The sequence below is a fragment of the Prinia subflava genome, chromosome 6, assembly GCF_021018805.1.
Source record: "Prinia subflava isolate CZ2003 ecotype Zambia chromosome 6, Cam_Psub_1.2, whole genome shotgun sequence".
In the NCBI taxonomy this organism is placed as follows: Eukaryota; Metazoa; Chordata; class Aves; order Passeriformes; family Cisticolidae; genus Prinia; species Prinia subflava.
This window is the reverse complement of record NC_086252.1, coordinates 15,087,681-15,099,731: the sequence shown is the minus strand read 5'-3', so window position 1 is coordinate 15,099,731 and position 12,051 is coordinate 15,087,681. Positions and strand designations below refer to the sequence as shown.

The following is a 12,051-nucleotide window of genomic DNA, read 5'->3' as shown; positions in this document are numbered from 1 at the left end:
TGCAAAGATTATATCAAAAATGTAGAAATAAATGTCATGTTTTGTGTGTGTTTATTCCGATCATTATTTTTGCCTTTTTATATGTACAACCGTTCGGTCAATGGGGTGAAATCGCCCATTGCAAATACAAGGCAGCCCCACAGGGTGGCAATACCGCACAGCTGTTTGTCACCTCCCAGCTCCAAACAGCCGAGATCACTGAGAACCACATCTTTGTGACTATTAGTGAGCTTATGCTAGTTCAAAACCAAAGCAGTGTATTCATACCCGGGGGTCCCAAATGCAGGACTTTCAGATTTTGTCGCTTCCTCTATAAGAGGCATAACAATTTTCTCCATTGAATCAGTAAGAAGAGAAAATGTTGGTTCTACTATGAAATCAATGAAACCTAAAGAAGAAAAAGAGAGAAAATCAGGTTTTACATTTCCACAAGTCTGAAATCTAAAAATTAATACTTGCTCTTGGGCTAATTTTTTAACTGTAGTCTCAATTCAATATACTAGATACTGCCAGTATAGTCTTGAAGAAAAAAGCACAATTAAAAAAAACCACCTGAAGCTGTATAGATATAAGTAGATATTAATAATTAAAGCTTTTCATTATTTTTTCTTGTAAATTTTATGCACTGCAGAACACACCTACCATTTGAAATGAATATTAATTATTGAATAGAAGGGAAACTACTGTTGAGCCAGAGTGCTCAAGTCATGCTGTCTCTTTTACCATTCGGAGCTTCTTGCCAAGGAGTTAATATTTCAAATTGCTGTTTATTATTCTGTGGAGGTAAAGTGTTATTTCACAGTGTGTAGGAGGGTTCTGTCAAATCAGTGAAGAGAACAAGTAATATCCTTAGGAGACAGCATTCATCCCACAGTTCTGAGATGTCAGCTCTGAACAATGTCTTTTACATTCTAAAGTGCTCATCACGGTATGGAATGACACAGTGAGAGAATGAAGCATTATTCTCTACTGAGCACTTAACAGAAAAAAATATGTTAAAACATGAGCTAGCAATCGATTTCCAGATGTCTTCATGCTCTAACCATGCAACACAGCATGAAGATGAGCAACAGGGATTCAATCTAGGATGCAGCTTCTCTTCTGCAGTAGATATGATACTCAGGCTTATTGACTTCATACTCCCAGTGAAATGGCATAAAGGATAGGTAAAGTGACAGAATAAAGTGGCCCTTGGAAACCCAGGGAGGCTTGACCCTCTGTAGTTCAACCCTGAGATGCTGACAGGCTTACCTGCAGTCCAGAGAGCTGATTTATTAATTAGCTTTAAGTTGAGATGCATCTACAAACTGGTACTTCCAGATTATAATAGAGACAGACATATGAGTTCTTGAGCAAGAGATAAGCAGTTTGAGGACAGGATCTGCCAGACTCTACAGTATGTACAGTAGAGCTGGGCTCATGTCCAGTACCTTGGTTAATCCCTCTCCTACCCCTCCTTCACATATGGTGAAATTACATCATGTTCTTTTGAGACCAGCACCATCCTGCTGTAAAAGCACACGAATTTGATGAACAGATAGGTGCAAATAAACACCTTCCATATAATGGAATTTTGAACATTTAAAATTCAAAATGGGTAAATGAAATGTCCTTGTGAATTTACATGCTCCTACACAGACCAAAAACAAACAAACAAACAAACAAACAAACAAACAAACAAAAAAAACCCCCACAGTTTGTCATTACCTATTTGAGACTGAGCTACCAAAGTGGACTTGCGGTCACAAAGTGGGGAAAATTGAAGACCTAAAGCAGCCTCCTTGTCTCCCTGTAAACAACAATGTTTAATATTAAAAGCATATATTTGATAGAGGGACAGAGAGACAAAGGAATCTGAGCATTCTTAGTATTTGTTTAACAGATCACTTCATTAATTTACATTCATAAATAAACAGTCCGAGACAAACCTTCAAATCTCCAAATTTTAATTAAGAGCCTAAATTCTGACTTACTTTTGACAACTTTTATATAAAGAAACTTGCTGCAATCAAGTTCTCCTCAACAGCAAGGCATCTGCCAATGAGATTTAAAATATATGAAGGCGTTGTATTCACAGTTTAGTTCTGCTGATCCCAGATGTAATGGGACTAGAGATACTTAGACATGTTTGTAATAGTATGCCAAATGCTGAGTGTTTCCTTCCATCACTTTGGTTCATCCAGCATGTAAAAATCCTTCAATGGATTTACACTCAGGTCAAGTGTATGAACTGACTTGAACTTATTCTCACTAGCAGGCATGTCTCTGTGCTGCTGAAAATGCCACAAAAATACCAATTCAGTTTCATTACAAGGACAATTTGTACAACCTAGCCCTGAAACTTTTTCATTGCTTAGCAGACTGGAAGAGTCTTTTTGTTGCAAGCCTTAACAGACAGGAGGGTGTGTCTCCATTTTCAGCACAGTAGACCAACTGATTTGCAAAACTTCAAAAACAAAGTCCAGTGGTACACACAAAAAAAGATACCCTGAAGAGACATCTTTCAAAGGAGGTTACAGTTTGTGCTGCTGCTGTCCTGGCTGCCAGAAACACTGACATTATAGATAGGGGAAAACCTAGTCTTGCAAGTCAAATAAATCATATATTTGTCATGGAGAGTGCTGTTAGATGATCATTCAGTGGGAGCACTACATGAACTTACAGTTCTCCCAAGAAAAACTGGGAAAACAGAAACTTGATGGATGAAGGGGGCAGTATCAACCTTCCTCAGTCTTTTTATCGTGTATCACTGAAGTATATTTGGGAAAGGTTTAGAACCACAAAAGCAGTAAAATCAATCCAGCCACAGGAACAGATGCAGCTCGCAGATTGCATTTCATGTGAAAGTGGAGAGCTTTATCACTTGGGCCATTAAATTTTATATTCAAGAGTTAATAATTTGAACTCAGAGTGTGGCAGAACACATGAACACTTGCTACTGGGAGCAGTGGGAGTGGCATCTCCATGTAAATACAGAGGCCAGATTGTGATATCATATAAACTGGGGTAGTTCTAACTATTTCAGCCATGGTTGAATACAGGATTTCTAAAATAATATTAATTTTGCAATCTTCTTGCCTAAAGGTAGTAAAAAATAGAAAATTCCAAACTAATAATGGATGAGTTTGGATTATTTTTTTGTTTTCAAGTAGCTCTTTACTCCAATTATGAATTACTTTGCAATCAACATAATACTAATGAATACTTAAGTGTCATTCAAGTCTAAGACTACTGTAAATTGTAACAATGGACACGGCATTGATATTTAAACCAGTCATTAGAATTTAATGAGATTTTAAAACAAGATACAAATCAAACAGTAAAAAAATGCTTTTTCCAGGTCATGGACTCACTTTTAACTCTCTTTTAGTGTCTCTGAATCTATTCAGACTGAGAGTAGAGTGCTAGAGGCACTGTGGTACTACTTTGAGCCACTTGAGCTATTTATTTCTTTACTTTTAAAGATCTGAGATGGGTGGCTGTACTTCTATTTTAAATAAGTAACTCAGATTTTCCTTAGTATTGCAATATACTTTCTGTAGCTGTTGTTTTTAAACTTAAAGTGTTGTTGGGCGCTTTTTCTTTTTTCCTGAAGTTAACACTGGCACATATTTTAACCATTAGCTGGAGTTTAAAAAGTTTTTGTCAAGGTGAATGTTCTTTTTTTTCCTCACTACTTTGAAAGCTGTCTGTGAAAGCATTGGATTTGCACCAGCTGCTTCAGAATCTACTGCTTTTCCCATAGGGCCAGTAGTTGAATTATTATCTTTAAAGAAAAGAAGAGGAGGAATGAAGGTGTTTCATGTACATTTACTTCATCTTGGCTGGAACAGATTTGGAAACCCCAGAGATTTCTATCAGATGGGCTCAGATCAACAGACCAGAGGATGCACAACAATCCAGTGCATCTAGGAAGTAGGAGACCTACTGTGTCTGCACTGCTCAGTGCATTTAGGTATGTGCTGACCATTCATCACACTTTAAAAGTGCTGGAACTACTCCACACACACTGTCCTTAGCAGTACATGGAAAGAATTCTGTTTCTCATACACTCCCCTGCAGCCTGGAAGACTTTTGTATTTTATGCTGCAGAGTTGCATACACATATACACCTTCACTTGTTCTACTCTTAAACACCTTCTCAAGTTTTTGAGATGCTTCTTTGGGATCCAGTTACTTCGTCTAATGAATGGATAAAGGAATAACTAAACCATAAGCTGGTCCTAGCATTCAGTGACCAGTGTGGCACTGCTGACTGCTAATCCCACCTCCACTTGGCTGGACACACTGTCTCGCTCTCCCATGGGCCCTGTCTAGTCTGTCTCTCTGTGTCTAAAATGTTCTTACAGCTGTCATTTTATGACCTTTTTCTTGGGCAATCTGCTCCTCCTTTTTCCTCTCAAGTTCAATATCCTCAAAATTTCTCTTGACAGAAGCAGACACAGACTCATGACTGCTCATTATTCCCACAAAACTCAGTCCGTTCATTATTTATATTAAGGCACCAGCTCTCCAGTCTGCCTCCCCAGTGCAAAGCCCAGAGTCAAGGATGTCCTGATGCTCCCTACTGAGAATTCATATGAGGAATCTCCATGACCTGAGCAGGAGCCTTTTAGGGCAGATGGGTCTAACAACCTCACAGTTTAACATACTTTCTTATTTATTCTCTGGTGCCTTTTTCCAGTGTGACCCTTCTGATTTGACAACACATAGCGAAATTGAGACAATCAAGCTGAGCAAGACATATGCTGTTCCCCGATCTGTATTAATCCCTTTTAAATCTGTGCATAACTCTAGAAATTGTCATACCTAAACTGGACTTTGATTACCAATTGGACTTCAGTAACTGTTATGCTGACAATGTGCATGGTTGCAAATTTTGATTGTGGGGAGAGCATTTTCCCTCTGGAGAAATGTTCTTTGTTTTGCCTGCTGAGGTGAGTCCAAAAATGACAGCAGAGACACCAATGTCTGCTGGGTTTTCTGTTGGAATTTAGTGCCTCAGAAATGAAATTCAGAAACGAAAAGGCTTTCACAATGCTGTGTCTTCATTTTTGGTTTGGGGTGTATGGTCACAGCATTAACAGGATGGTTCTGTCTAACCTCTAGCTTTGGATCAGGCTGTCATGAAAGCAGCAGCTTCAGATCTATGTGGCATATGCATAGCAAATACTAGCAAGGGAAAGAAATAGAAGCGCTTTCTGAAATAAGGAATGGAGACAACATTTTGCCTTTTTTGCTGAACATGAATTCTTCCTATTTTCTCTCATCCTATCCTTCTGGTGCTTCTTTATAACTCAAAGCATATATAAATCTCTGTCTACAGAATGAAAACAGCTTGACAGGTTATATTATAATTGAAAGAAAAAAAACCCCTACAACACTCAGAATACTGATATCAGCTGAAACAGATAGAGAGATATAACCATTTGTCTTATTCACACACATAAAAGTTGAATTAATGTCAGTGGTATGTATGAAGAATAAAGAATATATACTACTGACTATGCTTGTCAATCACAACCAACAGCAACCTTGCTGGTAGACTTAAGAAAATATTAAATCCTGTAACCATTGCTTCTTGAACTAGATTTATTAAAGGATTTTAAAAATGGCACCTGTCGAAAAAATTCTTCCATCAGGGCCATGGTCCACCGGTAGTGCAGTTCCCAGGATTTTGCTGGATGGCTTATGTCTGCTGCATGTAGAATCAAAGACATGGCTTTGGCTTTGTCTACCCTGTCAATTCAAGGACATGCTCCAATTATCTCAAAACAAAAGCAACTATGTAAATTTTTTTTCTTGAATATGAGCTCATTGAAAGACTAGAGATAATGAACAGAATGGAAAATAACCTACCCCTGTGCCTGCTGTAGAGTGTGTCGCATTGTTTTAATTTGTTGAAAATGACCCGACATGTCTGTAGACAAGACCATCTCAATGACCAAGCTACGCAACTCCCTGAGAATAATTAAAAGCAAAATGACTGATTAAAATTCATTTATTCTATGTATGGTTCATTTGTTTAAGCAGTATTTGTTAATTTATAACTTTCAAAACAACATCATGGGGTTTATTACGTTTTTAAAAGCATTTAAATAAATTATTAACAACTTGAACATTGTATCCTAAAGGGATTCTGTGAAAGCAATGTACCTCAGAAAATGTACTCTGCAGTCATTATTTCAGTCACACTGTTTTGTAAATCCTATTTTCTAGTGCATAAACTAATATTACATGCAGTTCTGTCACCCATTATAAGTCATTCCATATTTTTTTCCAGCAGTAGTGTATTCAAAAAACAAGTTGTTCTCTGGGCTTACCACCACACAACAGGATACATTATTACTGCCCTCATATTAGTGAAGAGTGTCCAGAACACTACACCTAGGAAGAAGGCTGTGGAATCACTCAGAAGAGCAAGAGATATTACATCTGAAATACTATAAACATTACACCAATATAAGATCATTATGACAAACTACCTTTCATTCCAAAAGTATTGTAACACCTATTTAATGAATCAGAACAAGTTTGGGATTAGAAATTTATCTCGGTCTTGGTATAATGATTAGAGATGTTGGCTTGTCCATCAGCTTTTCATTAAATCAATATGAAACTAATGAAACATGAATCATGTAAGAAAACTTATTCAGATTGTGAATAGGAAATTAAATTAATTTTGTCAACAATAATTACTGAAATACTTAGAAAATTCTGTCTCCTTGATGTAGAAGGATCATATATAGGCCATGTAGGAGTCCAGTGGGTCTTTATTTATATGCTTTTTAAATTGCCTAGGAGGACAAGTGCTGCTTATAAGTATTAAACCCTTCGTTATGTACCATATATCTTCATGAGCACACCCCCTTGGATGTTAAGGACATCCAAGTATCAAATATAACAGTAAAATCCTACTTTAGTCATTCTCACTGATCTTTCATATTGTATTCATATGTGTGATTTAAGTAAATCAAAAATGCATGTTTTTTCAAAGGACTATACTTTAAAGAGGTAATTTGCAGTTTTCTTTATGGTTATTAGAATACTTTGTTATAAAGAATATCAAGACTTTTGATCCCAATTAATTACATATTTAAGCAGACATTTGTGGCTGATTTTATGTATATATTCCTGATTTGCTTTTATGTAACTGGATAAAGACTCAGTGCTCTCACTTCTATTGAATAATACACAGCTATAGCAACTTGTGTTTAGAAAACGCCTTAACTTATCTGACCTCATAATAAGATACTAATTATTTAGCATCCCAACTGTTCCTCCTCCACATTGCTTTCAAAGTGTACCCTTCAAGAACAGTCAAATCCATTAACAATAAAAGCAAAACAAACAAAAACCAGCTAACACCTCAAGAGAAATGAGGGCTTTGCATTGTTAAACCCTGTTGGTTTTAAGACTGAGATAATTATCACTTCTCCTTTCCATGGGAGATTTACTTAGGAACTTTCAATGTCTGAACTTTTTGGAGTAATCAGAAATAAGTTCACACCTACAACTCAAGACACACACAGAAAAGCAAACCCGTGTTTTCAGTTTATTCATATTGTCATGGCAGCAGAAAAAAAAAACCCTAACTCTTACCCACAACACCTGAATAAGGATCAAACAGTATAGCCCTGTCCTGTCACACACTTCTGAGGATTTCAGGCCCCTAAAAATCTGCTTAACAGCAAAAGAGAGACTCCTGCAGTTGTTAACTGCCTGTGCCCATATCCACTATAATTAGAGGATAGAAAATTGAAACCTAATGAGGAAATGGTAGGTAAAGCTCTACTGGAGCTACAAATGCTTCATCTGCTATCATTGCACAAAAGGTTAATCTTGGACTGATCCCATTACCAAATTGCTTCCTAGGGAAAAAGACTGGCTCAACTTCCATATCACGGGAGACCTCAGCTGATCTCACAGGTAATTCCTGGACAGAAGTCTCTCCCATCCTCTTTAGGCAGTCCCCAGCTACAAGCCTCAGGACAACACAGGTACCTGCTAACATGGTCAAAAGACACGCAGATGATGTCATGCTATGAAGGGGAGTGGTAAAAAAATTCATGTACAGCACATGGCAATCTTTCAGGCCCAAAATCAGAATACTAAGTTTTAGTCTACCATCTTCACTTAAGTAAACTGTGAGGTCCTGTGCTGGCATTCCTTCTCAACCCTCCCACAGCCATAAGCCCTATGGATAGGATACTGTAAAAAAACATAGATGCAAGGCTATGTGAAAAAATTACATGAACAATGCTGTAATAAAGAGATAAGGAGTGGCACATTAACTTCTTGAAAAAGTAGTTAGCCAATAAATAGAAACTAGCTTTACCTGGATTTGTCCATGACAAAGACATTAAGTCAGCTGGAAACTAATCAAAAAATGCAGGAACAGACTAAGATGAGCAAAAGCAAGGTGGGAACTGAAGGCATAAACCTCATCTTCAAGTTACAGGAATCCTCAGACAGAAGAATCTCAGGGCACTTTGTGAAAGAATGCTGTTCATTCTTCATTATAGATAATAAATACTGTTTGTTTGTTTGTTTTTGTATAATCAGGCAATATCTCACTGTATGCCTTATGACTGGGATGGTTTGAGACATAAATACTGCCCCACCACCTACAACAACATTATGCATGGGGTGCTGAAACACTGGTAAATCAAAGGAGAGAGGAGGACAACTGAGGATCCCTCTTTAGATATTTAAGGGCACTAATTGAAAGAAACAAAACAATATCAAAGAACGGAACACATTTTCAGAGTCAAGATAAGACTGAAAATTTGCTATGAATGTCACCTGCATTATCCACAAAAGACACCATCCTCAGAGTGCTGGCAGTGTTCCCCAGCTCAGACCAGAAGCCTAAGTTTTAAACTTAATTGAAGCTGGCAGTTTATTAGCACATTTATTTTCTTAAAGTTAATGTGTTGAAGAGAATATGGAATACTATAAAGTAATTTCAGTCATTTTGCTTGATCTTGCTAGAATAATTAGCAGAATCTCAGTTTAAAAGTCAGCAGTATTAAATTTTTGAAAAATGAAATTGCTGCAGCTAAAGAAAATAGATATGACAGAAGTAAAGAAATTAATCAGTGCCAGGAAGTACATTAAAAACTTGAACAGATTATCATTTCAATTTACTGCCAACTTGATTCAGTGCAACCTTCAAAACTGTTAGTTTAACAGCATGAATTTCAGTATAGATCCAAGAAGCTTGCTCAAGTAATAATAAGAAAATTGAAGAGTCTCTGTTAAGTGGCTACCAGATCCATCATTGCACCAAAGAAATGACAGAGTTACAGGAATTTCTGGATATTAGAAATGAATACAAGGAAACTGTCATTCCATGACTGACCCTCTAAATTGAAGTATCACACTGCAACAGGTTGTGCAGGTTGGCACAGACCACCACTTTGGAATTTACTGCTTGCTTCAAAGCACAGACTGTAATTGCTGAGCAAAGTGACAAAACACGGAACTGAATGTCCTGGTTTAGCTTCTTGAGCTTATTAGTCAGTTCATACATTTCTTCTACATTTTACTGAAAATGCCCAAAAAGAGATGCTAAATTCTACTTTCCCCGGTTGCTGAATCTCACCTGCTTCAAACTGGCTTCATACAATAGAATCTGTGTAGCCACTCTATGCAAACAAAAATTGCAAAACTAAAGATCTTCTAGGAAAACGTAATCAGATTATAGTGAGAAGAGATTGAAAAGGAAGTGTAAACAGAGCCAGTGTGTGACTGAGCAAGTTCCAAAAGAATGTGGTAGTTCATCACAGGTTCAAAAATCATGGAGAAATCAAATGCAACAAAATTTAGAGAAAACGGTCCACAACTGAACTGGACAAAGAACCACAGGAGGAGCTGCCCAAACAATCAATGCAGAGAAGAGTGTGCTTCAGAAATATGAAGAGACCCTGGCACATTCCCCCCCTTTCTTTTATTTGCAGTCCACCAGAGCAGTATATATGAACATCACAACGTGGAAATCACTGGTTCGTCTTTCCTTTCACAAATACGTGGGTTTCGTCCTATTACTCTTTTCCTCAGTGGCGTGACAAAAGGGAATGACTGGGATAAACTGTACTGGCAGAAAGCTGGCAGCCTGATTTCCATCAGCTGAGCCACTGTATGCTGCTGCAGGGATTCCCAGACTATTTATGGTGGTCTCCAGTCATGAAGAAGCCAGGACTGGGAAGGAACGTAACTGTTTTCAAGCCATCCTTGGAACACTCCTGGGTTGAAATTCAGCTGAAGAATTGCAGTCCCTTTCTACTCAGAAGCATCCTCTGGCAGGATGCAATATGAAACAACACCACTTCAAAAAAACATACTCAAGGCAACGTCTGAAGATTTGAAAATAATTTTCCCTCTAAAATTATGGTTTAAAAGACAGAATATGAGTTTCTGATAGCTCTGTACTGGCACAATAATCTTGTCCAGACTGAATAGTTAGGAAAATTAAAAACAGAGTCACAGAGACCTATCAGCCCCAAAACGATCAGGCCCAAAATAGTTCCAAGAGGAGTAAAGCTGGCTCTTGTTGGCATTGAAAATCTAGGTGTGATAGTTCTCAATGAAGTTTACAATTTACTTCAGGAGAAATTTCTCCAGAACAAAAGGTGAAACACAAACCTGCAGATAACTAAATCTAAATGAGTATCCTGTGAGAAAAATTCCTGTAAAAGAACTAAAAATTGTATTCTTCCTCTTTCACTTTGCATTAAATTAAAAATTAGAAATGTTTTTAATAATTTTTAAAAACAGATACAGAATAATAATTAATTGAAACCCAGAAGGGCCAGCAGACTTACATTCAATAAATGCTTTCTTTAGGGGTTTTCCCATAATGAAAATAAGTAAAATCAGGTAAATCTACCATGTAAAACAGTCCATCTGTAAATATACACCTCAGCAAAATTTTATCTGATGTTCATACATTCCTTCATAAATGTATAATTTTGTGAAAATACAAATAAAGCAAAGATTAGCTTTGCTATTCATGGTAACATCATTCACAGTGGGGGACCTTCCCATAGCAGAACATATTTCTCTGAACTTCACAGTCCATCTGTCTGGAAGGGGTTTTTAGGGCCACTGAATAATATCTATGTTTACAGAAACACACAGAAGACTCATATATTAAATACAATATGTATCCATCAATTATATACAAAGATAACATTTCCTTTTTACTAATGGAAATATTCTTAATCTAACACTTGAATTTCAGCCTTACAGGTCTTATTATTTGTGATATATCAATTATGATATTTATTCTTTCAGCTGGACAAATTTTCTTCAGGAATTACACCAAAATTAAGAAGAAAAAGAAATTTCTGTAGCACTTCTGGGCCTTTATTATTTTTGGACTGCCTTCACAATTCATTTATTAATGCTTAACCAAGGCGTGACTATGCTGAAATCCCAGGAGCAGTAGTGCAGCTGGCAGCAGAGTGTGACTCTGCACTGGGATTTCAACCCAGTGCTTATGCTGGACAAAGGCAGCCCAGCTCGGGCAGCACTGGGGTTTTCCTAAAGAGCTACCTCACCTGAGACTGCCCACACACTCCAGCACTGCACCTCACAAACCTACACCCTCACTTGGAAAATTACACTGAGTCTCCCAAACAGAACCTCTCAACACCCTTTCCCTAGGCTCTAAATATCCAGTACTCTTTCCACTGTCAACTTCCTGTAATTTGAACTCTTAAAATAGACTCCACAGGGAAGGCCTGGTGGTTTTCATTGTTTTTAAACACTGGAAGTATTTTTGAATGTCACAGCAAGCCTTACCTCCAGTCATCTTTGTTTAGATTAGCCAGGATGTTCATCTCCTCCTCCTGCATGAGTCTGTAAGCAGCACTTACATGATGATTTTCAAGAACAGAGCGATCATTGTACAATATAGCAACATCTGACCTAGTGTGGGGAAAGAGAGGCAGATTTTGTAACAGTGTTCTGATGATGGCACTGGGAAAGGTAGGACTGTGCAATCTCTATGAGAAATATTGACATAGAGAGAGAGACAGATAGATA

General features: G+C 37.4%; 1 protein-coding gene across 6 annotated transcripts in view; it reads right to left on the bottom strand.

Annotated features, from left to right (window-relative positions):
• Window positions 1-12,051, bottom strand: part of PDE1A (phosphodiesterase 1A) — a 201,936-nt gene that overhangs the window by 21,762 nt on the left and 168,123 nt on the right. For all 6 annotated transcript variants that reach the window (XR_010080762.1, XR_010080763.1, XM_063400399.1 and 3 more), the window contains 5 exons: window positions 11,809-11,934; window positions 5,860-5,961; window positions 5,619-5,739; window positions 1,708-1,789; window positions 268-388 (listed from right to left, as the gene is read on the bottom strand). Coding sequence is in view for 4 of the 6 variants with exons in the window: in XM_063400399.1 (XP_063256469.1) it covers window positions 268-388; window positions 1,708-1,789; window positions 5,619-5,739; window positions 5,860-5,961; window positions 11,809-11,934 (552 nt within the window). In the remaining 2 variants the exon portion in view is untranslated. The remainder of the gene's footprint in view (window positions 1-267; window positions 389-1,707; window positions 1,790-5,618; window positions 5,740-5,859; window positions 5,962-11,808; window positions 11,935-12,051) is intronic.